Here is a 26,154-nt window from a genome sequence, read left to right as displayed (position 1 = left end):
GATTTGATGGTCTTGGAGGTCTCTTCCAACCTGGTCATTATGGGAATTTTGGGAACTCCCAGGAACTGGGGAGGTGGTGGTATCACCATCCCTGGGTGTGTTTAACAAAGCCTGGATGTGGCACTGGGTGCCAGGGGTGAGTTGAGGGGTTGGGGATGGGATGGACTCGATGCTCTTGGAGGTCTCTTCCAACCTGGTAATTCTGTGAATTCTGTGAATTTTGGGAACTCCCAGGAACTGGGGAGGTGATGTTTTTTTGAACACACCCATCCCTGGGTGTGTTTAACAAAGCCTGGATGTGGCACTGGGTGCCATGGTTGAGTTGTGGCATTGGGGCTGGGTTGGACTCGATGGTCTTGAAGGTCTCTTCCAACCTCATGATTCTGTAAATTCCGTGAATTCCGTGATTTCAAGTGTTGTCCCAGCTGTTCTGGATCCCACAGAGCAACTGAAGTCTTGCAGGATTTCAGGTTTTAGGATCATTCCAGTGCTCACTTCCCTTAGGAGCTGTGGGAATGTCAGAGTGACAATATTTGTCACTGGCACAGCTGTCCCAGAAGAGCTGTGGCTGATCCATGCCTGGGAACATCCATGGCCAGTTTGGACAGGGCTTGGAGCACCCTGGGATAGAGGAAGGTCACCCTGCCCATGCAACCAGATGATCTTTAAGGTCCCTTCCCACCCAAACCATTCCATGATTTCTATAATCTCCTGCACTTAGGGATGTTTCTCCGTGTGGGAAATAATAACAGAGAGTGACTCATCCCCTAATTCCCATTATCCCACTCTTACCCTGATGGGTTTCAATCAGAAGCCAAGGATCTCATTTATTTCCCAGCCAAGGGGAATGAAACCACACCTGGAAACAGAATAATTCCAATTCCACAGGTGCAGCCAGGCACCTGGATTTATGTGTTTTGATTAAAATCACTGAAGTCAGAACCATTCCAATTCCAGGGGAGCATCCAGGCACCTGAATTTGTGTGGTTTGATCAGTTCCCTGAACTCAGAACCATTCCAATTCCAGGGGATCATTCAGACACCTGGATTTGTGTGGTTTGATTTAAATCACTGAACTCAGAACCATTCCAATTCCAGGGGAGCATTCAGGCACCTGAATTTGTGTGGTTTGATTAAAATCACTGAACTCAGAATCATTCCAATTCCAGGGGAGCATCCAGGCACCTGAATTTGTGTGGTTTGATTAAAATCACTGAACTCAGAACCATTCCAATTCCAGGGGAGCATCCAGACACCTGAATTTGTGTGGTTTGATTAAAATCACTGAATTCAGAACCATTCCAATTCCAGGGGAGCATCCAGGCACCTGAATTTGTGTGGTTTGATCAATTCCCTGAACTCAGAACCATTCCAATTCCAGGGGAGCATCCAGGCACCTGAATTTGTGTGGTTTGATCAATTCACTGAACTCAGAACCATTCCAATTCCACAGGTTTAACCAGGCACCTGAATTTGTGTGGTTTGATCAACTCTGTGAACTCAGAATCATTCAAATTCCATAGGAACATTCAGGCACCTGAATTTGTGTGGTTTGATTAAAACCACTGAACTCAGAACCATTCCAATTCCAGGGGAGCATCCAGACACCTGGATTTGTGTGGTTTGATCAATTCCCTGAACTCAGAACCATTCCAATTGCACAGGAACATTCAGGCACCTGAATTTGTGTGGTTTGATTTAAATCACTGAACTCAGAACCATTCCAATTCCACAGGAACATTCAGGCACCTGAATTTGTGTGGTTTGATCAATTCCCTGAACTCAGAACCATTCCAATTCCAGGAGAGCATTCAGGCACCTGGATTAGTGTGGTTTGATCAATTCCCTGAACTCAGAACCATTCCAATTCCACTGGAGCATCCAGGCACCTGGATTTGTGTGGTTTGATTAAAATCACTGAACTCAGAACCATTCCAATTCCAGGGGAGCATTCAGACACCTGGATTTGTGTGGTTTGATCAATTTTCTGAACTCAGAACCATTCCAATTCCAGGGGAGCAATCAGGCACCTGAATTTGTGTGGTTTAATTAAAATCACTGAACTCAGAACCATTCCAATTCCAGGAGAGCATCCAGGCACCTGGATTTGTGTGGTTTGATCAGCTCAGTGAACTCAGAACCATTCCAATTCCACAGGAGCATTCAGGCACCTGGATTTGAGTGGTTTGATTAAAATCACTGAACTCAGAACCATTCCAATTCCACGGGAGCATCCAAGCACCTGGATTTGTGTGGTTTGATCAATTCCCTGAACTCAGAACCATTCCAATTCCAGGGGAGCATCCAGGCACCTGAATTTGTGTGGTTTGATCAACTCCATGAACTCAGAACCATTCCAATTCCAGGGGATCATTCAGGCACCTGGATTTGTGTGGTTTGATTAAAATCACTGAACTCAGAATAATTCCAATTCCAGGGGAGCATTCACGCACCTGGATTTGTGTGGTTTAATTAAAATCACTGAACTCAGAACCATTCCAATTCCAGGGGAGCATTCAGGCACCTGAATTTGTGTGGTTTGATTAAAATCACTGAACTCAGAACCATTCCAATTCCAGGGGATCATTCAGGCACCTGGATTTGTGTGGTTTGATTAAAATCACTGAACTCAGAATAATTCCAATTCCAGGGGAGCATTCACGCACCTGGATTTGTGTGGTTTAATTAAAATCACTGAACTCAGAACCATTCCAATTCTATGGGAGCATCCAGGCACCTGGATTTGTGTGGTTTGATTAAAATCACTGAATTCAGAACCATTCCAGTTCCATGGGAGCATCCAGGCACCTGAATTTGTGTGGTTTGATTAAAATCACTGAACTCAGAACCATTCCAATTCCATGGGAGCATCCAGACACCTCAATTTGTGTGGTTTGATCCGTTCCCTGAACTCAGAACCATTCCAAATCCACAGCAGCATCCAGGCACCTGAATTTGTGTGGTTTGATTAAATTCAGTGAACTCAGAACCATTCCAGTCCCATGGGAGCATCCAGGCACCTGAATTTGTGTGGTTTGATCAATTTTCTGAACTCAGAACCATTCCAATTCCACGGGAGCATCCAGGCACCTGAATTTGTGTGGTTTGATTAAAATCACTGAACTCAGAACCATTCCAGTTCCACAGGAGCATTCAGACACTGAATTTGTGTGGTTTGATCAACTCCATGAACTTAGAACCATTCCAATTCCACAGGAACATTCAGGAACCTGAATTTGTGTGGTTTGATCAGTTCCCTGAACTCAGAACCATTCCAGTTCCAGGGGAGCATCCAGGCACCTGAATTTGTGTGGTTTGATTAAATTCACTGAACTCAGAACCATTCCAATTCCATGGAAACATCCAGACACCTGAATTTGTGTGGTTTGATCAACTCCATAAACTCAGACCTTTATTCCTGAATATCCCTGAGAGCCCCTCCTGGGCGAGGGCTGATGGATCCCAACACAGCTCAAGGTTATCTTGAATTAAAAGATATTAAAATGAAATCTTTAATAAAACACTCTCTACAACGAGCCAAGAGATGGGAGACAAAACCCTCCTGGTCCCTTTGGAAATGTTATCCCGAGGGACGGACCTGTCTCTCCCTCAGCCCCGGGATCTCTTTTCTCCTGCAGAGCTGCAGTGGGAAGATGGAGGAATTCTTCCTCTTCGGAGCCTTCCTGGAGGCCACCATGATCGACAGGAAGATTGGGGACAAACCCATTAACTTCGAGGTCACCATAGGTTGGTTGTTTTTTGGGGAGCGTGGTGGTGAAAATCAGAATCCAGAGCTGGGAGTGGGGTTTAAGTGGGGTTTATTCCTGGTTTTCCATTCCCACCCCTGCTAGAGAAGGTTTGGGGAGGAGGGAACGGTTCCTCGGTGGGTGTGAGGGATGTGGGATCTCATTTTGGGCTGTGGCCAGTGGAGCTGATCCCTCTCTTCCATTCCGGTTTCATGCCCTGGATATTCCCAGGGGATTCCCATGGGATTGAGAGGGGACAGGAGCAGGGCATAGACACCTCTCCCTAATTTCCAGCTCCTGGATGTGGTTTCCTGCTCCAAGCTCAGGGCAAACAACACTCAGGAAACATTATTTTTGAAATCTGGAAACAGAAGTTCCAGAACTCAAATGTTCTCTGAGATTCCAGCAGAGAAAATTTTTGCCAACCCGAATTCTGTCCCCGATTTGGGATTTATAACGCCGTGAATCGAGTTAATCTTGGTTTTTTTTCTCCTCGAGGTAACTATGGCAACCAGGTGGATGGCTCCAGCAAACCCCTCCTGCGGAGGAAGAAAGAGGGAGGGGATGGGGACGAGGAGGAGTCGGAGCTGCTCCAGAACTCCAGTGAGGATGAAGGTGGTGAGGATGGAGAGATGGTTTCTGTTTCTTCATCCCAGCCCATGAAGCCTCTGGTCACAGACAGGTCAGTGTGTCCACCTGGGCAGTGGTCATTGTGTCCACCTGGTCACAGACAGATCTCTGTGTCCACCTGGGCACTGGTCAGTGTGTCCACCTGGGCACGGACAGGTCAGTGTGTCCACCTGGGCAGTGGTCAGTGTGTCCACCTGGATTTGTGTGGTCAGTGTGTCCACCTGGGCACTGGTCAGTGTGTCCACCTGGGCACTGGTCAGTGTGTCCACCTGGTCACAGACAGATCTCTGTGTCCAACTGGGTGCTGGGTCAGTGTGTCCACCTGGATTTGTGTGGTCAGTGTGTCCACCTGGGCACAGAAAGGTCACTGTGTCCACCTGGTCACAGACAGGTCAGCGTGTCCACCTGGGCACTGGTCAGTGTGTCCACCTGGGCACGGACAGGTCACTGTGTCCACCTGGGCATGGAGTGGTCAGTGTGTCCACCTGGGCATGGACAGGTCAGTGTGTCCACCTGGGCATGGACAGGTCAGTGTGTCCACCTGGGCACTGGTCAGTGTGTCCACCTGGGCATGGAGTGATCAGTGTGTCCACCTGGGCACGGACAGGTCAGTGTGTCCACCTGGCCACAGACAGATCTCTGTGTCCAGCTGGGTGCTGGGTCAGTGTGTCCACCTGGATTTGTGTGGTCAGTGTGTCCACCTGGGCACAGACTGGTCAGTGTGTCCAACTGGGCACTGGTCAGTGTGTCCACCTGGATTTGTGTGGTCAGTGTGTCCACCTGGGCACGGACAGGTCAGTGTGTCCACCTGGATTTGTGTGGTCAGTGTGTCCACCTGGGCACTGGTCAGTGTGTCCACCTGGGCATGGAGTGGTCAGTGTGTCCACCTGGACACTGGTCAGTGTGTCCACCTGGGCACGGACAGGTCAGTGTGTCCACCTGGATTTGTGTGGTCAGTGTGTCCACCTGGGCACAGACAGATCTCTGTGTCCACCTGGGCACTGGTCAGTGTGTCCACCTGGGCACAGACAGGTCAGTGTGTCCACCTGAGCACTGGTCAGTGTGTCCACGTGGGCATGGACAGGTCAGTGTGTCCACCTGGGCACTGGTCAGTGTGTCCACCTGGATTTTGTGGTCAGTGTGTCCACCTTGTGTGGCTCTTGGGGACCGTCCTGGTTTAGGGCCATGGGTTAATTGTGGCCTCGGCAGTGCTGAGATCCCAGATGGAAAAACTGCTGGAAAAATCTGGAAATGCATCTGGCAGGGCGGGAAATTGGGATAAAAAGAAAAATTCTCCCTGGAATTCCTTCCCTTCTTTCCATCAATATCCAGCACAGATAAATCTCCCTGGAATTTCCTTTTTTGTTTCCATGAATATCCAGCACAGAAAAGCCTCCCTGGAATTCCCTTTTTTGTTTCCATGAATATCCAGCACAGAAAACTCTTCCTGGAATTCCCTTCCCTGTTTCCATCAATATCCAGCATTGAAAAGTTTCCCTGGAATTCCCTTCCTTCTTTCCATCAATATCCAGCACAGATAAATCCCTGGAATTCTTTCCCTTGTTTCCATCAATATCCAGCACAGTTTTATCCCTCTGGAATTCCCTTCCTTCTTTCCATCAATATCCAGCACAGAAAAGTCTCCCTGGAATTCCCTTTTTTTTTTCCATCAATATCCAGCACAGAAAACTCTTCCTGGAATTCCTTCCTTGTTTCCATCAATATCCAGCACAGATAAATCCCTCTGGAATTCTTTCTCTTGTTTCCATCAATATCCCGCACAGATAAATCCCTCTGGAATTCCCTTCCCTGTTTCCATCAATATCCAGCACAGAAAACTCTTCCTGGAATTCCCTTTTTTGTTTCCATCAATATCCATCACAGTTTTATCCCTCTGGAATTCCCTTTTTTGTTTCCATCAATATTCAGCACAGATGAATCTCCCTGGAATTCCCTCCATTGTTTCCATCAATACCCAGCACAGAAAACTCTTCCTGGAATTCCCTTCCTTCTTTCCATCAATATCCAGTGCAGAAAAACCCCTCTGGAATTCCTTCCTTTGTTTCCATCAATGTCCAGCACAGTTTTATCCCCCTGGAATTCCCTTTTTATTTCCACGAATATCCAGCACAGATAAATCCCCCTGGAATTCCCTTTTTTGTTTCCATGAATATCCAGCACAGAAAAGTCTCCCTGGAATTCTTTCTCTTGTTTCCATCAATATTCAGCACAGAAAAGTCTCCCTGGAATTTCCTTTTTTGTTTCCATCAATATCCAACACAGAAAAGTCTACCTGGAATTCTTTCTCTTGTTTCCATCAATATGCAGCACAGATAAATCCCCCTGGAATTCCCTTTTTTGTTTCTATGAATATCCAGCACAGAAAAGTCTCCCTGGAATTCCTTCCCTTGTTTCCATCAATACCCAGCACAGAAATGTCTCACTGGAATTCTTTCTCTTGTTTCCATCAATATTCAGCACAGAAAAGTCTCCCTGGAATTCCCTTTTTTGTTTCCATCAATATCCAGTGCAGAAAAACCCCTCTGGAATTCCCTGCCTTGTTTCCATCAATATCCAGCACAGATAAATCCCTCTGGAATTCCCTTTTTTGTTTCCATGAATATCCAGCACAGAAAACTCTTCCTGGAATTCCCTGCCTTGTTTCCATCAATATCCATCACAGATAAATCCCCCTGGAATTCCCTCTCTTGTTTCCATCAATATCCAGCACAGTTTTATCCCTCTGGAATTCCCTTCCTTGTTTCCATCAATATCCAGGATAGAAAAGCCTCCCTGGAATTCCCTTTTTTATTTCCATCAATATCCAGCACAGAAAAGTCTCCCTGGAATTCTTTCCTTTGTTTCCATCAATACCCAGCACAGTTTTATCCCTCTGGAATTCCCTGCCTTCTTTCCATCAATATCCAGCACAGAAAAGTCTCTCTGGAATTCCCTTTTTTGTTTCCATGAATATCCAGCACAGAAAAGTCTCCCTGGAATTTCCTTTTTTTTTTTCCATCAATATCCATCACAGTTACATCCCCCTGGAATTCCCTCTCTTGTTTCCATTAATATCCAGCACAGAAAACTCTCCCTGGAATTCCCTCCTTTGTTTCCACCAATATCCAGCACAGAAAAGTCTCCCTGGAATTCCTTCCCTTGTTTCCATCAATATCCAGTGCAGAAAAACCCCTCTGGAATTCCCTTCCTTGTTTCCACGAATATCTAGCACAGATAAACCCCCCTGGAATTCCCTTTTTTGTTTCCATGAATATCCAGAACAGAAAAGTCTCCCTGGAATTCCCTTTTTTTGTTTCCATGAATATCCAGCACTGAAAAGTTTCCCTGGAATTCCCTTTTTTGTTTCCATCAATATCCAGCACAGAAAAGCGTCCCTGGAATTCCTGTTTGGGTGGGAATGGTTCTCAAATCTCATCCATTTCCAACCCCGACACATCCCCCTGGCCCGGTATCGTTGGGTGATAATTAGCACAGACTCCATGATTACAGAAGGATGATTAATCTTTATTAAGAAACAATTATGATACAGTTGGACTTAATTGGTCCTTCAATCAAACACCATCACCAGTGGCTAATTAACACACCAGAGCTGCCCCAGGGACAGAGATTTTGGGGTGATTTTGGGGACCCCACAGAGCAGAACTCCCCCAGGGACAGAGATTTTGGGGTGATTTTGGGTACTTCAGAGCAGAACTCCCCCAGGGACAGAGGTTTGGGGTGATTTTGGGGACCCACTGAGCAGAGCTGCACCAGGGACAGAGATTTTGGGGTGATTTTGGGAACCCCACAGAGCAGAGCTGCTCCATGGACAGTGATTTGGGGTGATTTTGGGTACTTCAGAGCAGAACTACCCCATGACAGAGGTTTGGGGTTATTTTGGGGACCTCACAGAGCAGAGCTTTGGGGTGATTTTGGGGACCCCACTGAGCAGAACTCCCCCAGGGACAGAGATTTTGGGGTGATTTTGGGAACATCAGAGCAGAGCTGCCCCAGGGACAGAGTTTGGGGTGATTTTGGGAACCCCACAGAGCAGAGCAGCCCCAGGGACAGAGATTTTGGGGTGATTTTGGGAACTTCAGAGCAGAACTGCCCCTTGGACAGAGATTTTGGGGTGATTTTGAGGCCGCCTCCCTCCTTCTCCTGAGCTGCCGTATCCCCCTCACCACCACGGCGTTGCCTCCCAGGAGAGACGCGGGGTTGGAGCTGCTCCAGGCTGGGATTGTCACCTTCATGGAGCTGCTCCAGGCTGGGATTGTCCCCTCACGGAGCGTCTCTCCTGCTCCTCTTGCAGGAACTACTTCCACCTGCCCTACCTGGAGAAGAAGCCCTGCATCTACATCCGGAGCTGGTGGCAGGACCAGCGGCGCCGGCTCTACAACGCCAACATCATGGACAAGATCGCAGACAAGCTGGTCAGGGTCACCTGGGGTGGTCTGGGGTGGACAGGGAGGGGTGGAGGGACAGCCCAGGTGAACAGAGGTGATTCCCAGATGATCCCAGGTGATTCCAAACTCATCCCAGGTGATCCCAGGTCATTCCGAACTCATCCCAGGTGATCCCAGGTCATTCCCAGCCCAGCCCAGATGATCCCAGGTGATTCCCAACCCAGGTTATCTCCAGGTGATACCAGGTGATCCCAGGTGATTCCCAGCCCAGGTGATCCCAGGTGAAGTCCAGATGATACCAGGTGATCCCAGGTGATACCAGGTGATTCCCAGGTGATTCCCAGCCCAGACCAGATGATCTCCAAGTGATCCCAGGTGATTCCCAGTACAGACCAGATGATCTCCAGGGTGATTCCCAGCCCAGACCAGGTGATCCCAGGTGATTCCCAGCCCAGGTGATCCCAGGTGATCCCAGGTGATTCCAAACCCATCCCAGGTGATCCCAGGTCATTCCCAGCCCAGCCCAGATGATCCCAGGTTATGTCCAGCCCAGGTGATCCCAGGTGATTCCCAAACCAGGTGATCTCCAGATGATACCAGGTGATCCCAGGTGATGCCAAGCCCAGATGATCTCCAGGTGATCCCAGGTGATTCCCAGGTGATTCCCAGCCCAGATGATCCCAGGTGATTCCCAGCCCAAGTGATCCCAGGTGATTCCCAGGTGATTCCCAGCCCAGGTGATCCCAGGTGATTCCCAGGTGATTCCCAACCCAGGTGATCCCAGGTTATTCCCAGGTGATTCCCAACCCAGGTGATCCCAGGTTATTCCCAGGTGATTCCCACCCCAGACCAGATGATCCCAGGTGATTCCCAGCCCAGGTGATCTCCAGACGATACCAGGTGATCCCAGGTGATTCCCATCCCAGGTGAACTCCAGGTGATCCCAGGTGATTCCCAGTACAGTCCAGATGATCTCCAGGTGATTCCCAGCCCAGGCCAGGTGATCCCAGGTGATGCCCAGCCCAGATGATCTCCAGGTGATACCAGGTGATCCCAGGTGATGCCAAGCCCAGATGATCTCCAGGTGATCCCAGGTGATTCCCAGTACAGTCCAGGTGATCTCCAGGGTGATTCCCAGCCCAGACCAGATGATCTCCAGGTAATTCCCAGGTGATTCCCAGCCAGTCCAGGTGATCCCAGATGATCCCAGGTGATCCCACAGGATTCCCAGCCCAGGCCAGGTGATCCCAGGTGATTCCCAGCCCAGGTGATGCCAGGTGATCTCAGGTGATTCCCAGGTGATTCCCAGCCCAGACCAGATGATCTCCAGGTGACTCCCAGGCCAGGTGATCCCAGGTGATTCCCAGGTGGTTCCCAGCCCAGACCAGATGATCTCCAGGTGATTCCCAGCCCAGAACAGGTGATCCCAGGTGATCCCAGGTGATTCCCAGCTAGTCCAGGTGATCCCAGATGATCCCAGGTGATCCCAGTACAGTCCAGATGATCTCCAGGGTGATTCCCAGCCCAATTGATCCCAGGTGATGCCCAGACCAGATGACCCAGGTGATTCCCAGGTCAGGTGATCCCAGGTGATTCCCAGGTGATTCCCAGCCCAGACCAGATGATCTCCAGGTGACTCCCAGCCCAGGTGATCCCAGGTGATCCCAGGTGATTCCCAGGTGATTCCCAACTCATCCCAGGTGATTCCCAGCCCAGTCCAGGTGAACAGAGGTGATTTTCATATGATCCCAGATGATCCCAGGTGATCCCCAGGTAATCCCAAGTGATACCAGGTTATGCTCAGCCCAGGTGATCCTCAGGTGATCCCAGGGGATTCCCAGCCCAGGTGATCTCAGGTGATTCCCAGCCAGCCCAGGTGATCCTCAGGTGATTCCCAGCCAGCCCAGGTGATCCCAGGTGATTCCCAACCCAGGTGATCTCCAGATGATGCCAGGTGATCCCAGGTGATGCCAAGCCCAGATGATCTCCAGGTGATTCCCAGGTGATTCCCAGTACCGTCCAGATGATCTCCAGGGTGATTCCCAGCCCAGGTGATCCCAGGTGATCCCAGGTGATTCCCAGCCCAGATGATCTCCAGGTGATCCCAGGTGATTCCCAAGTGATTCCCAACTCATCCCAGGTGATTCCCAGCCCAGTCCAGGTGAACAGAGGTGATTTTCATATGATCCCAGATGATCCCAGGTGATTCCCAGACCAGGTGATGCCAGGTGATCCCAGGTGATTCCCAGGTGATTCCCAGACCAGACCAGATGATCTCCAGGTGATGCCCAGACCAGGCGACCCCAGGTGATTCCCAGCCCAGGTGATGCCAGGTGATCCCAGGTGATTCCCAGCCCAGCCCAGGTGATCCCAGGTGATTCCCAGCCCAGATGATCTCCAGATGATACCAGGTGATCTCAGGTGATGCCAAACCCAGATGATCTCCAGGTGATCCCAGGTGATTCCCAGTACAGTCCAGATGATCTCCAGGGTGGTTCCCAGCCCAGACCAGATGATCCCAGGGGATTCCCAGCAAGTCCAGGTGATCCCAGGTGATTCCCAGCCCAGACCAGATGATCTCAGGTGATTCCCAGCCCAGATGATCTCCAGGTGATCCCAGGTGATTCCCAGGTGATTCCCAGCCCAGTCCAGGTGAACAGAGGTGATTTTCATATGATCCCAGATGATCCCAGGTGATCCTCAGGGAATTCCCAGCCAGCCCAGGTGATCCCAGGTGATCCCAGGTGATCCTCAGGTGATTCCAGCCAGCCCAGGTGATCCCAGATGATCCCAGATGATCCCAGGTGATTCCCAGCCCAGCCCAGGTGATCCCAGATGATCCCAGGTGATTCCAAACTCATCACAGGTGAACCCAGGTAATCCCAGGTGATTCCCAGCCAGCCCAGATGATCTCCAGGTGATTCCCAGCCAGTCCAGGTGATCCCAGATTATCCCAGGTGATCCCAGGTGATTCCCAGCCCAGCCCAGGTGATCCTCAGGTGATTCCCAGCCCAGCCCAGGTGATCCCCAGGTGATGCCCAGCCCAGATGATCTCCAGGTGATCCCAGGTGATTCCCAGGTGATTCCCAACTCATCCCAGGTGATTCCCAGCCCAGTCCAGGTGAACAGAGGTGATTTTCATATGATCCCAGATGATCCCAGGTGATCCCCAGGTAATCCCAAGTGATATCAGGTTGTGCTCAGCCCAGGTGATTCCCAGGTGATCCCAGGTGATTCCCAGCCAGCCCAGGTGATCCCAGGTGATACCAGGTGATTCCAAACACATCCCAGGTGATCCCAGGTAATCCCAGATCATGCCCAGCCCAGGTGATCCCAGGTGATCCCAGGTGATTCCAAACTCATCCCAGCTGAACCCAGGTAATCCCAGGTCATTCCCAGCCCAGCCCAGATGATCCCAGGTTATGTCCAGCCCAGGTGATCCCAGGTGATTCCCAGGTGATTCCCAGCCCAGACCAGATGATCTCCAGGTGATTCCCAACCCAGGTGATCCCAGGTGATCCCAGGTGATTCCCAGCCCAGGTGATCCCAGCTGATCCCAGGTGATCCCAGGTGATCCCAGGTGATCCCAGGTGACCCCACCTGGTTCCCAGCCCCACCCCTCACGCTGTCCCCGCCGCTGCCGCAGGAGGAGGGCCTCAACGACGTGCAGGAGATGATCAAGACGGAGAAGCCGCACCCGGAGCGCCGTCTCCGAGGGGTCCTGGAGGAGCTGAGCAGCGGCTGCCTGTGAGTGACGCGTGGCAAGGGTGGCACCGTGCAGGTCCCTGCTGCCAGCGGGAATGTCACCTCACCGTGCCCCACCCCTGGGATGATGGGACAACATTCCCTGACACCGGTGCCGAATCTTTTACCTCGGGCTGGAGCGTGGCGCTTCCGTCTTGCACCCCAAACGCCCCAAAGCAGAGGTGGAATCCTCTCAGGCTGGTGGCCTGAAAGGCGGCTGTGCTCAGGTGGGGTTGGGCTCCTTCTCCAGGAACTGACAGAACCAGAGGTCACAGCTTCAAGCTGTGGAATTCCAAGGGGAATTTAGGCTGGATTTTAGGGAAAAGTTCTTTCCAGAAAGGTGATAAAGTTCTGGAATGGCTGCCTGGGGAGGTGGTGGAGTCACCATCCATGGGTGTGTTTAACAAAGCCTGGATGTGGCACTGGGTGCCAGGGTTGAGTTGAGGGGTTGGGGATGGGATGGACTCGATGGTCTTGGAGGTCTCTTCCAACCTGGTGATTCTGTGAATTCCGTGAATTCTGTGATTTCAAGTGTTATGGGAATTTTGGGAATCCCCAGGGACCAAGGAGGTGGTGGAGTCACCATCGCTGGGTGTGTTTAACAAAGCCTGGATGTGGCACTGGGTGCCAGGGTTGAGTTGAGGGGTTGGAGATGGGATGGACTCGATGGTCTTGGAGGTCTCTTCCAACCTGTGATTCTGTGAATTATGGGAATTCTATGAATTCCGTGAATTTCCAGGAACTGGGGAGGTGGTGGAGTCTCCATCCGTGGGTGTGTTTAACAAAACCTGGATGTGTATCTCGATGCCAGGGTTTAGTTGAGGGGTTGGGGATGGGATGGACTCGATGGTCTTGGAGGTCTCTTCCAACCTGGTCATTATGGGAATTTTGGGAATTTCCAGGAACTGGGGAGGTGGTGGAATCACCATCCATGGGTGTGTTTAACAAAGCCTGGATGTGTATCTCAATGCCATGGTTTAGTGGAGGTGTTGGGGCAGGGTTGGACTCGATGATCTTGAAGGTCTCTTTTAACTTGGTCATTCTGTGAATTCTGAGAATTTTGGGAATCCCCAGGGACCAAGGAGGTGGTGGAGTCACCATCCCTGGATGTGTTTAACAAAGCCTGGATATGGCACTGGGTGCCAGGGCTGAGTTGAGGTGTTGGGGATGGGATGGACTCGATGGTCTTGGAGGTCTCTTCCAACCTGGCCACTCTGTAAATTCTGGGAATTCTGTGTGGCACCTGGTGGCCCTGATGACGCTGATGTCCCTTCCTGATTCCAAGTCCACGGTGTGAACCAGCCTCTTGTCCAGAGTTTTGCTGGGGATTGGCAGGAATTCCAGCATTTTCCAGGGATGTGACCAGGCTGGTGGGGTGGGAAGGGAACCCTGGGAAAGGTTCCCATGGGAATCTCCTTTTCCTGCAGGCGCTTCCTGACCTTGGCTGACAAGGACCAGCACCACTCGTCCCGCACGAGGCTGGACCGGGAGAGGCTCAAATCCTGCATGAGGGAACTGGTGAGTGGGATCCGGTCCCTGGAGGGGCTCCAGGAGAGCTCAGAGGGACTGGGGACAAGGGACAGAGGGACAGGACACAGGGAATGGCTCCCAGTGCCAGGGGGCAGGGCTGGGTGGGATTTTGGGAATTAGGAATTGTTCCCTGGCAGGGTGGACAGCTTTGGGTAGAGTGGAGGATTCCTGAGCAGGGGATGGAATTTGGTCCATGGATATGTTGGTCTCCAGTCCCTGCGGGTCGAGGATTTGGGGTTTAATTCTGGCCCAAAAGGCCATTCGGGTCTCAGCCAAGTCCCAGGTGTCACCTGGACCTCTGCTGCCTCCTCTCCATCAGAATCTGGAAAGAAATTTGGGAGCGCAGAGGGGCTGGAAGGGGAATTTTGGGAATTTCAGAGCAGAGCTGCCCCAGGAACAGAGGTTTGGGGTGATTTTGGGAACCCCACAGCGCAGAGCTGCACCAGGGAGAGGTTTGGGGTGATTTTGGGAACTTCAGAGCTGAGCTGCCCCAGGGACAGAGGTTTGGGGTGATTTTGGGGAACTTCAGAGCCGAGCTGCTCCAGGGACAGAGGTTTGGGGTGATTTTGGGAACCCCACAGAGCAGAGCTGCCCCAGAACAGAGGTTTGGGGTGATTTTGGGAACTTCAGAGCAGAGCTGCCCCAGGGACAGAGGTTTGGGGTGATTTTGGGACTTTCAGAGCATAGCTGCCCCAGGGACAGGAATTTGGGGTGATTTTGGGGACTTTCAGAGCATAGCTGCCCCAGGGAGAGAATTTGGGGTGATTTGGGGAACTTCAGAGCCGAACTGCTCCAGGGACAGAGTTTTGGGGTGATTTTGGTCACCCCACAGAGCAGAGCTGCCCCAGGGACAGAGAATTTGGGGTGATTTTGGGAACTTCAGAGCATAGCTGCTCCAGGGAAAGAGGTTTGGGGTGATTTTGGGGACCCTATGGGGCAGAGCTGCCCCAGGGACAGAGGTTTGGGGGTGGTGGCCCTGCTCCTTCCCAAGAATGTGCAGGAGAGATGGATGAGGAGCTCGTGGCTTCTCACACAGCCAAAGTGACCAACTTCCATGGCCAGCTGCATCCTCGAGAGGCAGGAATTGTGAAATTCCAGATGTTCTCATGGGAAGCTCCAAGGGCCATGGGGTGACAGCAGGAGAGGCACCTTCCTTAAGCCACCCCAAAATTCTGCAATCTCAGGAGACACCTTTGTGGTGTCACCTCCTCCTGGGCTGTCTCTGCCCTCTCTTCGTCGACAAGGTGACCAAAAGGGTTTCTGAAGGTGTCCATGCTGATGTGGTGGGATTGAGGCGCCTTTCCTCGGTCTGAGCTGTGTCCTGATGTCCCGGCTGTCCCCGCAGGAGAACATGGCCCAGCAGGCCACGGCCCTGCGCTCCCAGGTGAAGAGGAACACCATGAAGGACAAGCTGAAGCTGGTGCAGAACTTCCTGCAGAAGCTGCGGTTCCTGGCGGATGAGGTGAGGCCCTCACGGGCAGAGGTGGCTCTGGGTGGGGCAGCTCGTGGAGACAGAAACCAGGGATGGATGATGGATGGATGGGTGGATGATGGATGGATGGATGGATGGATGGATGGATGGATGGATGGATGGATGGATGATGGATGATGGATGGATGATGGATGGATGGATGATGGATGGATGGATGATGGATGATGGATGGATGGATGGATGGATGGATGGATGGATGGATGGATGATGGATGGATGGATGGATGATGGATGGATGGATGGATGGATGATGGATGGATGATGGATGGATGGATGGATGATGGATGATGGATGGATGGATGATGGATGATGGATGGATGATGGATGGATGGATGGATGATGGATGGATGGATGGATGGATGGATGGATGATGGATGGATGGATGGATGGATGGATGATGGATGGATGATGGATGGATGATGGATGATGGATGGATGGATGGATGGATGGATGGATGGATGGATGGATGGATGGATGGATGGATGGATGGTGGATGATGGATGGATGGATGGATGATGGATGGATGATGGATGGATGGATGGATGATGGATGGATGGATGGATGATGGATGGATGATGGATGATGGATGGATGATGGATGGATGATGGATGGATGGATGGATGGATGGATGATGGATGGATGAATGATGAATGGATGGATGGATGATGGATGGATGATGGATGGATGGATGATGGATGATGGATGATGGATGGATGGATGATGGATGATGGATGGATGATGGATGGATGGATGGATGATGGATGGATGGATGGATGGATGATGGATGGATGATGGATGATGGATGGATGGATGGATGGATGGATGATGGATGGATGGATGGATGATGGATGGATGATGGGTAGATGGATGGATGGATGGATGGATGGATGGATGGATGGATGGATGGATGGATGGATGATGGATGGATGATGGATGGATGATGGATGGATGATGGATGGATGGATGATGGATGGATGGATGGATGATGGATGGATGATGGGTAGATGGATGGATGGATGGATGGATGGATGGATGGATGATGGATGGATGGATGGATGGATGGATGGATGGATGGATGATGGATGGGGATGGATGGATGGATGGATGGATGGATGGATGGATGGATGGATGGATGGATGGATGGATGATGGATGGATGGATGGATGGATGGATGGATGGATGGATGGGTGGATGGGGATGAATGATGGATGGATCCATGGATGGAGACCTCCAAGGCCAGGAGAGGTCCCTCTGCAAGGAGCCATTCCAAGTCCATGATCTGCCCCTTGATACCTGTCCGTTCTGGGGTGGGAATGAGCCGATGGAAAGGAAATTTGAGGGTTTCCCAGGCAGGGACAGAGCTGGGTCCTCCTTCAGCAGAGCTGGAGATGTTTCAGCCAATCCCAGCCTGGAGGGACCATGTGAATCCCTAGGAAATCAGGAATTGGAAGGTGACACACCAAATCCCAGACCAGTTTGGGTGGGAAGGGATTTGAAATCCCATCCAGTTCCAACCCCAGTACTTCCCACTGTCCCAGGCTGCTCCAAACCTCAATGTCCAACCTGGTCTTGGGCACCACCAGGGATCCAGGGGCACCACAGCTGCTCTGGGAATTCCATCCCAGCCCTGCCCACCCTGGCAGGGAACAAATCCCAATTCCCAAAATCCCACCTAGCCCTGCCCTCTGGCACTGGAAGCCATTCCCCGTGTCCTGTCCCTCCATCCTTGTCCCCAGTCCCTCTGCAGCTCTCCTGGAGCCCCTTTGGTCTCCAGAATCTTTCCATGACATTTTTCCAATTTAGGACTGGCTCAGAAGGAGGAGACAAGGAAAAACTTCAGTCTTCTATGCCCAAATTTATCTTTCTAAACTTATAACCAACATAAATTATCAGAATAAATCACACTCCATTATCTTCACACAAGAAAAAACCAATTTTTTATTCACAAAACTGATTTTTTATACAGTTTTACAGATCTCGTGAGTGACTCCAATTGGCTACTCATTTTCCTGCCAATTACTAGTAATTACAATTGCTAGTAAAAGGCATTTTACTTGTTTTGCTTGTTTACTAACAATTCTTAAATAATTTACATATTTTCTTCACTGATTCTCATGGGATAGATTTAATGTTTATGCAGGTTCCAGTTGTTTTTCACCCAGGAATTGATTGTTGTGTTAACGAACTCTTCATACCAGGATTGTTTTCACTTGGGAACTTGCGAAGTGCTAGCTTGACAAGGCCAGCCACTGATCTAACAGAGCAGGCCTGATTTTATGAAAAATTATTTTATAATTTTTCTACCTTCCTGCAACAATAAATCCTGGTTTTCTTCCTGACAGGCTTAGCTCTGAGCAGCTTTTTTGGAGTGGGAATCTCCAAATTATTCTTGTGGGAACCCAGGACATCCATCTGGCTGTCTCAAGACCCTGGCAGGGGGCTTGGGGACATTGGCATGAAGTCAAAAATACCTGTGGCTTCGATTTTAGCCCGTGGAAAAAACACAAAAAATTACAAGTCACAAGGGTTTGAGTAGTGTGGGGGTTGAGTTAACACAGGGTGAAAAAGTAGAATTTTAGGGGTTTAAAATAAGGGGTTACAGGGGACAAGATGGAGGGATTTGGGCGTGTCCTGCCCTTCTTCTCCTTCTTCTTGCCCTCCATGTCTTGGTGTGATGGTGAAACTTCTCTGTTGGTTTAAGGTAGAAGAATATCCAACATAAATGGTAGATATTGGCACGTTGTTGTAAACATAGTACAGGTAATTTTTAGTATAAAATGGTAACACCACCCCAAAGTGGTGGGTGGGAGTCTGCTGCAGACTGACCTGCTGGACAGAGCGCAGCTCCTTGGGAAAACATGCTGGAGATAAGAGAAAATAAAGGACCTTGAGAAGATGACCCTGCGCATTCCAATTCCTTCTTTGGCCACGTGGGCTGGGAGAAAAACTCTTTTTACAATCTCGGGGTCACCTCGACCTCCAGACCCCCGAGAGATTCCAGTGCCCCCTGTGTGGCCACAGGCACACCCACCTTCCATGGAATCTGTTGGATTTGCCTCCAGCAGGTCTCCAGCCCCAGCAGTGCCTCAGTGGTCAGAGTGGGGCACTGAGAGGGCTCTCCTGTGGCATTCCCAGCCCCAGCACACGATTCCCGACGTTTTCATCTGGATGATGAGCAACAACAAGCGCATCGCCTACGCCCGCATCCCTTCCAAGGACATCCTCTACTCCATCGTGGAGGAGGAGATGGGCAAGGACTGCGCCAAAGTGAAGACGGTTTTCCTCAAGGTGAGGATCCCTCTGTCCTGGGGGAGCTGCAGCCAATGGGAGGGAAGTGGAGGGAATTTGGGAGATGAGGATGAGAGGTTTGCATCCATTCTTTATGGGATTTGAATGTCGGAGAGATATGATCCATACTCTGTAGATAGGGGTGGAAATCTCCTCCTAGGGAGGGTGAAGCACTGACCTTAAATCTGGTAAGTGGGAAATGTCTGGGAAGAGGGAGATGTTTGATCCAGCTAGAAATCCAGAGAATTTCTGGCTTAGTGCCATGGTTTGAAAAGCCAGGTGTCTGCTGAGGAAGGCAGGAACCTCCCCTGAAATGGAAAATGGAAACCCCCTCCCTCCAAATTATTATAATTTTGAAATTAAACGGCTCTCTGGCAAAGATACGGGAACAGGAATAACAGTTCTTTATTAGGAAAATTAAAAATACAAATGCAATAGTACAAACAAAAAAAAACCCAACACTGGCAGTCAGACCCTGGCAGGCTGTGGGTCAGGGAGGTGGCAGCAGCCCCATCCCAGGGTGGCTCAGCCCTCCTGCAGTGCCAGCTGTGCTTCTGCTGGAGCAGGATCCTGCAGAAGGGGGGAGTTTTCCTCTGGAGCTCCAGGGCTGGGGGAGATGGGCCTGGGCTCCTCTGGGAATGCAGTGGAAGAAAGCTGCTCCTCTGGGAATGCAGTGGGAAGAAAGCTGCTCCTCTGGGAATGCAGTGGGAAGAAAACTGCTCCTCTGGGAATGCAGTGGGAAGAAAGCTGCTCCTCTGGGAATGCAGTGGGGAGAAAGCTGCTCCTCTGGGAATGCAGTGGGGAAGGAAGAAAGCTGCTCCTCTGGGAATGCAGTGGGGAGAAAGCTGCTGTGCTGTTCCCAGGTCAGATTGTATCCAGGTAGGAATGCTCAGCTCCTCCTCTGGACAGAGCCTCTCCCAGTGGGATGATGGAATTTTCTCAGCCATGCAGGGACACTCAGTGGCCCATGAACAGAAGATAATTAATAATCAATGGCCCATGAACAGAAGATAATTAATAATCAATGACCCATGAACAGAAAATATCTCCTGGAGGGAGGAGGGGTTGTGGAAGAGATAAAGAAAATGAACAGCAGAGAACTGCCCCACCTCTGACAGATGGAAATAGAACACACACCCCCAAATCACATCTTGCATTTCCAACCTAAGACACTTAGGAAAAGGAGACCACGGTGGGAAGAGGACATCGCATGAGCCAGAGCAATGTCACAATCCCAAAGGATCTTTGGGCTTAAGGAACAGCAGCACAATGCCCCAGAGAGGTTGGGTGCTCCGAGAGGGGTCTGTCTGTCCACATTCCTGATATCCATGTGAACTCTTCCATTCCTTCTGCTCAGCTCCCCGGGAAGAGGGGCTTCGGCCCTGCTGGCTGGACAGTCCAGGCCAAGATGGAGATCTACCTGTGGCTGGGCCTCAACAAGCAGCGCAAGGACTTCCTGAGCGGCCTCCCCTGTGGGTTCGAGGAGAGGAAAATCCCCCAAGGCCAAAACCTGCCCTCCTTCCCACCCATCAGCCTCCTGTACACCAGTAAGGAGCTCCCGTGGGATGGGGCGTGGAGAGGGTGGGAGGGAGCCTGGCTGGACATTCCCTGCTCCAAGGGCTCCCAGGAGCTAAGGGGGACATCGTTCTGGTTGTCCCAGGAGAGACAGCGGTGGGAATTGTGTCCCCTCATCCCAGTCATGTTGTCACTGTATGCACAACATGCAGGATGCCAAGGAAATTCCATATCTTTTCAGGATTCGCGCTTTGAGTTGAGATCCTTCAGCCACGAGCCAAAACAGGTTCCTGGGTGGGCTCTGTCCTGGTTTAGGGCAAATTTGGGCGAGAACCTCCAAAGGGTTTTTTTCTAAAAAGCAGATTCAAGCGACCTCTCCCCCAGCCAGTTGGGGGAAATATTTCCCTGGGAAAAAAGTGGAAAAAACCCTTTATTTAACAGACAAAGCATTCACCAGCACACAAAAAAATTAACAATACTTCAGGGGGTCCTCAGGCCTGGCCCTCTGGGCCACAAGTGCAAGCTGCTGCTGTTCTGGGTATTCAGTGCAGAGCAGGTTCAAAGAAAAGGAAAAAACACAGTCCAAGGGACTTTTTTTGCCTCAGCAAGTTAAAAATTAACTGAAAGCCAAAGACAACTCTGTCCATCCAGTGTGGGAACTCAGGACAGGGGGAATATCTCCCTGTTTGCCCTGGGGTGCTCTGACTCCCAGGAAAACACTGACTTTGACCCTCATTCATGGAGAAAACTTCCAAAGCTTCAAAGTAAAGTAGAGACCACAAAAGTGTGAAATAGATTGTGGAGATTGTAGAGAGTAGTTTACTGTGTCATGTGGGTGAGAAATTTAGGTTTTAGGATTTTTAGTGTGTTATAGATGGGTTCAGGATGGAGGATATCAGGTGTTGTCTCAAGTTCCTTTCTTCTCTCTTCTTCTTCCTCTTTCTTCTTGGGTTTAGGTGGTATCTTGTAATTGGGCAGAAAAATCTGCATTGTGGGTCTTTAGGGGTCAGTTATTGGGTTAGAAAGGGAAATAATTCAGGTGTCACTTCTTAATTGGGTTGTTTATTTTTTGATTAGACTGAAAAGACCTTTCAGCCTAAGGCTGTTGGCCATTTTTGTGCTGTTTTCACACACACAAGGTCTGGATGCAGACAATGTGCTGAAGTTTTGAAAAGATAACAATAAAACAAGAACCTGAAGACCAAAAAAGTCCTGTGCATCTGCTTTTCTTGACAAAGAACGGCTTCAGGAGCTGGGATGTGGAGGAATGAGCGCAGTTTCTGAAAACAAACTGTGCGTTTCTTGTCTCCCTACTTCGCTCTCAGAACCATCCTTAAAGGTGCAAAAATTATTTCTGGGCTAAACAGATGAATGGGGATACAAGAATCATAAAATCACCCCAGGACTGGCTCACAGAGACCATCCCAAGCCATCCCATCCCACTCCCTGTTTTATCTATTTGAGCTAGGTCTTAAAAGCTCTCAGAGATAAGCATTATACCCTTGATAGCTCAACTACCTCAGGTGGCATAAAAGTAGCAGGATGGCTCCTGTGACAGTGTTGGAAATAAAAAAGTTTTAATAAAAGGCGAAAAAAAAGCTCTTTACCGAGAAAAATCAAACCAGGGCAAGAGGTTCTTGCTCCTGCTAAAACACTTCACAAAAGCAATTTACTCCTTTTGTTCTGTTCTTTTTCTAGTGAATTGCTTAGGCAGGACTTTTTGGCTCTTGTCTAATTAGCTATCCTTAAGTTTGAGGCGAAGCCTCCAAGGTCCTATGGAGGTGTCTTTTAACCAAACTGAGGAGAGAAACTTCTGGGCTTTTGACCTTTTTAAAGACAAAGGGTAACTTTTTGCTCCATCAACATGGGGCACATTCCTAAACTCCCTGTCTCTTCCAGAGAAGCAGGTGTTCCAGCTGCGAGCCCACATGTACCAAGCCAGGAGCTTGTTCGCGGCCGACAGCAGCGGGCTCTCGGATCCCTTCGCACGGGTCTTCTTCATCTCCCAGAGCCAGTGCACCGAGGTGAGCACTCCTGGGGTCTGCAAGTCCCCGTGGCACAGATCCCATCAATGAGGATTAGGCTGGTCCTGGGCTCCTGCTGTGGGGCACCAGCTCTGGAACTGGCCATTGACCGTTTCCAGGTTTTTCCCCATTCCCAATTTGTGTCCCACATCCCGGTGGCTGCGGTTCTCCGTGATTCCCTGCGATTCCCTGCTGGTTTAGGCAGAGCTGGGTCATGTTAAAATGATTTTTCAGTCTTCCCTTCACAGTCCGAGGGTTGCCAAGCTTTAGGAAGCCTGGACACTGGGAATAATCCAGCTCTGCTCATCTGCTATTGGATTCTTTCCCTCAGAAGAATCCCTGGGAGATTCCAAATACCTCCCTGATCCAAAAACCGCGCAGCAGCCCCACCTGCCACCCTTTCCCAGGACCCCGGTCCGTTCCTGGAGCAGCAGGAATCTTTCCCATTTTCCCAGGTTCTCAACGAGACTCTTTGCCCCACCTGGGACCAGCTCCTGGTGTTCGACAACGTGGAGCTGTACGGGGAAGCTCACGAGATGCGGGATGACCCCCCCATCATCGTCATCGAGATCTACGACCAGGACACCGTGGTGAGAAAATCCCATGGAATTGCGCGTGGTTTGGATGCCGGCATCTCTCCAGATTTGGAGGCAGAGGATTTGGGGAGCTTTTTTAACCCCAATCCTGGAAAATGGTCCCTCCACATCTCCCACGGAGCCTCTGCTGCTCATAAATCTCAGACGTGACTTGGTGTATTTATTTTTGGAGAGGGAAGAAAGAGGCTGTAGCCGAGGAGACTTTCCCTTTGGGAAAACTGCTCATCCCTGGCCTCCTTGCTGTCCCAACCTTCAGCTGTCCCAGATCTCCTTCATGGAGTCATGACTGAAACTTTTCCCTGAGCTTTGGCATCCCAAGGCCAGAGCGCCGATCCCGTTCCTGTTCTGACCACGATGGGGAGAATTGCACAGCTAAATTTGGAATTTTCATGTTGGATCCCCAACCCCAAATGCTCTTGGGGGGAACCATGGGGCTAAATTTGGAATCCTGAGTTGGATCCCAACCCCAAGGGCTCCTGGGGAGACCAATGGGGGTAAATTTGGAATTCCTGTGTTGGGTCCCAACCCCAAGTGCTCCTGGGGAAAACCACAGGGCTAATTTTTGAATTCCCATGTTGGATTTCCCAACCCCAAGTGCTCCTGGGGAAAATCACAGGGTTAGTCTTGGAAATCCTATGTCAGATCCCCAACCCCAAGTGCTCCTGGGGAGAATCATGGGGCTAATTTTGGAATCCTGTGTTGGATCCCCAACCCCAAGGACTTCTGGGGAGAACAGTAGGGGTAAATTTGGAATCCTGTGTTGGATCCCCAACCCCAAGTGCTCCTGGGGAGAACCATGGAGCTAATTTTGGAATTCTCATGTTGGATCCCCAACCCCAAGGACTCCTGGGAAGAACAATGGGGGTAAATTTGGAATTTCCATGTCGGATCCTCCAATCCCAAGTACTCCTGGGGAGAACCACAGGGTTAAATTTAGAATTCCCGTGTTGGATCCCCCAACCCCAAGCGCTCCTGGGGAAAATCACAGGATTAGTCTTAGAAATCCTATGTCAGATCCCCAACGCCAAGTGCTTTTGGGGAGAACCATGGGGCGAATCTTGGAATCCTGTGTTGGATCCCCAACCCCAAGGGCTCCTGGGGAGAACAATGGGGGTAAATTTGGAATTCCTGTGTTGGATCCCCAACCCCAAGGGCTCCTGGGGGGAACCATGGGGCTAAATTTGGAATCCTGTGTTGGATCCCCAACCCCAAGGGCTCCTGGGGAGAGCAATGGGGGTAAATTTGGAATTCCTGTGTTGGATCCCCCAACCCCAAGTGCTCCTGGGGAGAATCATGGAGCTAATTTTGGAATTCTCATGTTGGATCCCCCAACCCCAAGTGCTCCTGGGGAGAACCATGGAGCTAATTTTGGAATTCTCATGTTGGATCCCCAACCCCAAGTGCTCCTGGGGAAAATCACAGGGTTAGTCTTGGAAATCCTATGTCAGATCCCCAACGCCAAGTGCTTTTGGGGAGAACCATGGGGCTAAATTTGGAATTCCTGTGTTGGATCCCCAACCCCAAGTGCTCCTGGGGAGAAACATGGAGCTAATTTTGGAATTCCCATGTTGGATCCCCCAACCCCAAGTGCTCCTGGGGAGAACCATGGGGCGAATCTTGGAATTCCTATGTTGGATCCCCAACCCCAAGCGCTCTTTCCGCAGGGAAAAGCCGACTTCATGGGCCGGACTTTCGCCAAGCCGGTGGTGAAGATGTCGGACGAGCAGTACTGCCCGCCGCGCTTCCCACCACAGCTGGAATATTACCAGATCTACCGCGGCAACGCCACAGCCGGGGACCTTCTGGCCGCCTTTGAGCTGCTCCAGGTGCTGGCTGGACAAAGGGATGGGAAGAATGGATGCAGGGTTGGAAGGGAGAGGGGATTAATTTATGGAGAATAACTGGGAATAACCGGGAATAACTGCCCCTTCACCTGGTCGTTGGTCTGCTGAGCCCTTGGAGTTTCTCTTGGATGGATCAACCACTTGTTGTTCACCAAAGACACCTGGAAGTGTCCAGGACCAGGTGGGATGGGGTTTGGAGCAGCCTGGAAAGGTGGAAGGTGTCCCTGCCCGTGGCAGGTGGTTGGAATTCAATGGTCTTTAAAGTCCCTCCCAGCCCCAAACCATTCCATGATTCCTAGTCTGGGGCAATACCAGAGTTAAATTCTTCCACTTTCGCACCTCGTGTTCCATCCACTGAAATGCTTTTCCCATCTCCCTTCTCTGCCAGGGCAGGTGCTCATCCAAGCCCTTTTTCTCCCAATTTTCCTTGGACTGGGGGGATGGCTCACATGGGATATTTGATCTTTCCTGACCCCTGGGCTGGAAACGAGACCTTAAACCTGCTCCTGGGCTGAGCTCTGGGACCACATCTCCGTTTCCTCACGCACAGCCCAGCAGATGCAATTCCAGGATGGAACAGCCCTGGGATGGGCTGAGAAGTTTGGATTGCTCTGGGGACTGTTCTGTGTGGAAGGACAGCAATTCCCAGCACCTTCTGCTCCTGTGTTTTCCTCTCCCCAGAGCACCTGCCCGGGGCTCTCAGCCCTCTGAGACACCCCAGCTCCAACAGCTGGGACCAGTTCCAGCTGAGATACAGCCCAGCTCCTTCTGGAATTTGTCCCTGCCCAAGGCAGGGGTTGGAATGAGCAGATCTTTGAGGTCCCTTCCAACCCAAACCAATCCGCGATTCCACAATTCTGTGAGAAGGACCAAAAACTGCTTCCCAGCAGCTCAGAGGAGCAGATCCCAATCCGTGATCCACCTCTTCCAGATCGGCCCTGGGGGTAAATCAGACCTGCCCCCCATCGACGGCCCCACGGACATGGACCGAGGTCCCATCCTGCCGGTGCCGCTGGGAATTCGGCCGGTGCTGAGCAGATACAGAGTGGAGGTAACCAATACCTGTGTGGAGCGTTGCCTGGGGCAGGAGAACATCTCCAAGGGTGTTGGAAGGGCAGGAGGGAGCTGGGAGTCAAGGATCTGTCCATGGTGGCCATACTGGGAACCAGGCTGCAGCATCCCTAAAAAAAAACCAGGGAATTGGATCATTCCTTGCTGTCAGACCTGGGCAGGACAGCGAGTGAGCAGCACCTGGGCTGAGATGCAGCTCAGGGAATGTTAGAGATGGACACAGAGCTGGATTATCTGTTCCCAAAGCAATCCCATAGCTCAGGTGTTCT

The 26,154-nt window shown here is 50.8% G+C and overlaps 1 protein-coding gene across 4 annotated transcripts in view; it reads left to right on the top strand.

Annotated features, from left to right (window-relative positions):
• OTOF (otoferlin) overlaps window positions 1-26,154 on the top strand; it is a 149,710-nt gene that overhangs the window by 88,764 nt on the left and 34,792 nt on the right. For all 4 annotated transcript variants that reach the window (XM_072926214.1, XM_072926216.1, XM_072926213.1 and 1 more), the window contains 12 exons: window positions 3,639-3,747; window positions 4,245-4,428; window positions 8,689-8,809; window positions 12,429-12,529; window positions 13,954-14,044; window positions 15,402-15,518; window positions 18,683-18,835; window positions 20,193-20,382; window positions 22,250-22,374; window positions 22,830-22,964; window positions 24,635-24,796; window positions 25,746-25,865. In XM_072926214.1, coding sequence (XP_072782315.1) covers window positions 3,639-3,747; window positions 4,245-4,428; window positions 8,689-8,809; window positions 12,429-12,529; window positions 13,954-14,044; window positions 15,402-15,518; window positions 18,683-18,835; window positions 20,193-20,382; window positions 22,250-22,374; window positions 22,830-22,964; window positions 24,635-24,796; window positions 25,746-25,865 — 1,608 coding nt within the window. The remainder of the gene's footprint in view (window positions 1-3,638; window positions 3,748-4,244; window positions 4,429-8,688; window positions 8,810-12,428; window positions 12,530-13,953; window positions 14,045-15,401; window positions 15,519-18,682; window positions 18,836-20,192; window positions 20,383-22,249; window positions 22,375-22,829; window positions 22,965-24,634; window positions 24,797-25,745; window positions 25,866-26,154) is intronic.

Source organism: Taeniopygia guttata, chromosome 3 (assembly GCF_048771995.1).
Source record: "Taeniopygia guttata chromosome 3, bTaeGut7.mat, whole genome shotgun sequence".
Taxonomy (NCBI): Eukaryota; Metazoa; Chordata; class Aves; order Passeriformes; family Estrildidae; genus Taeniopygia; species Taeniopygia guttata.
The sequence above is the reverse complement of the archived record's forward strand: the minus strand, read 5'-3'. Positions and strand labels throughout refer to the sequence as shown.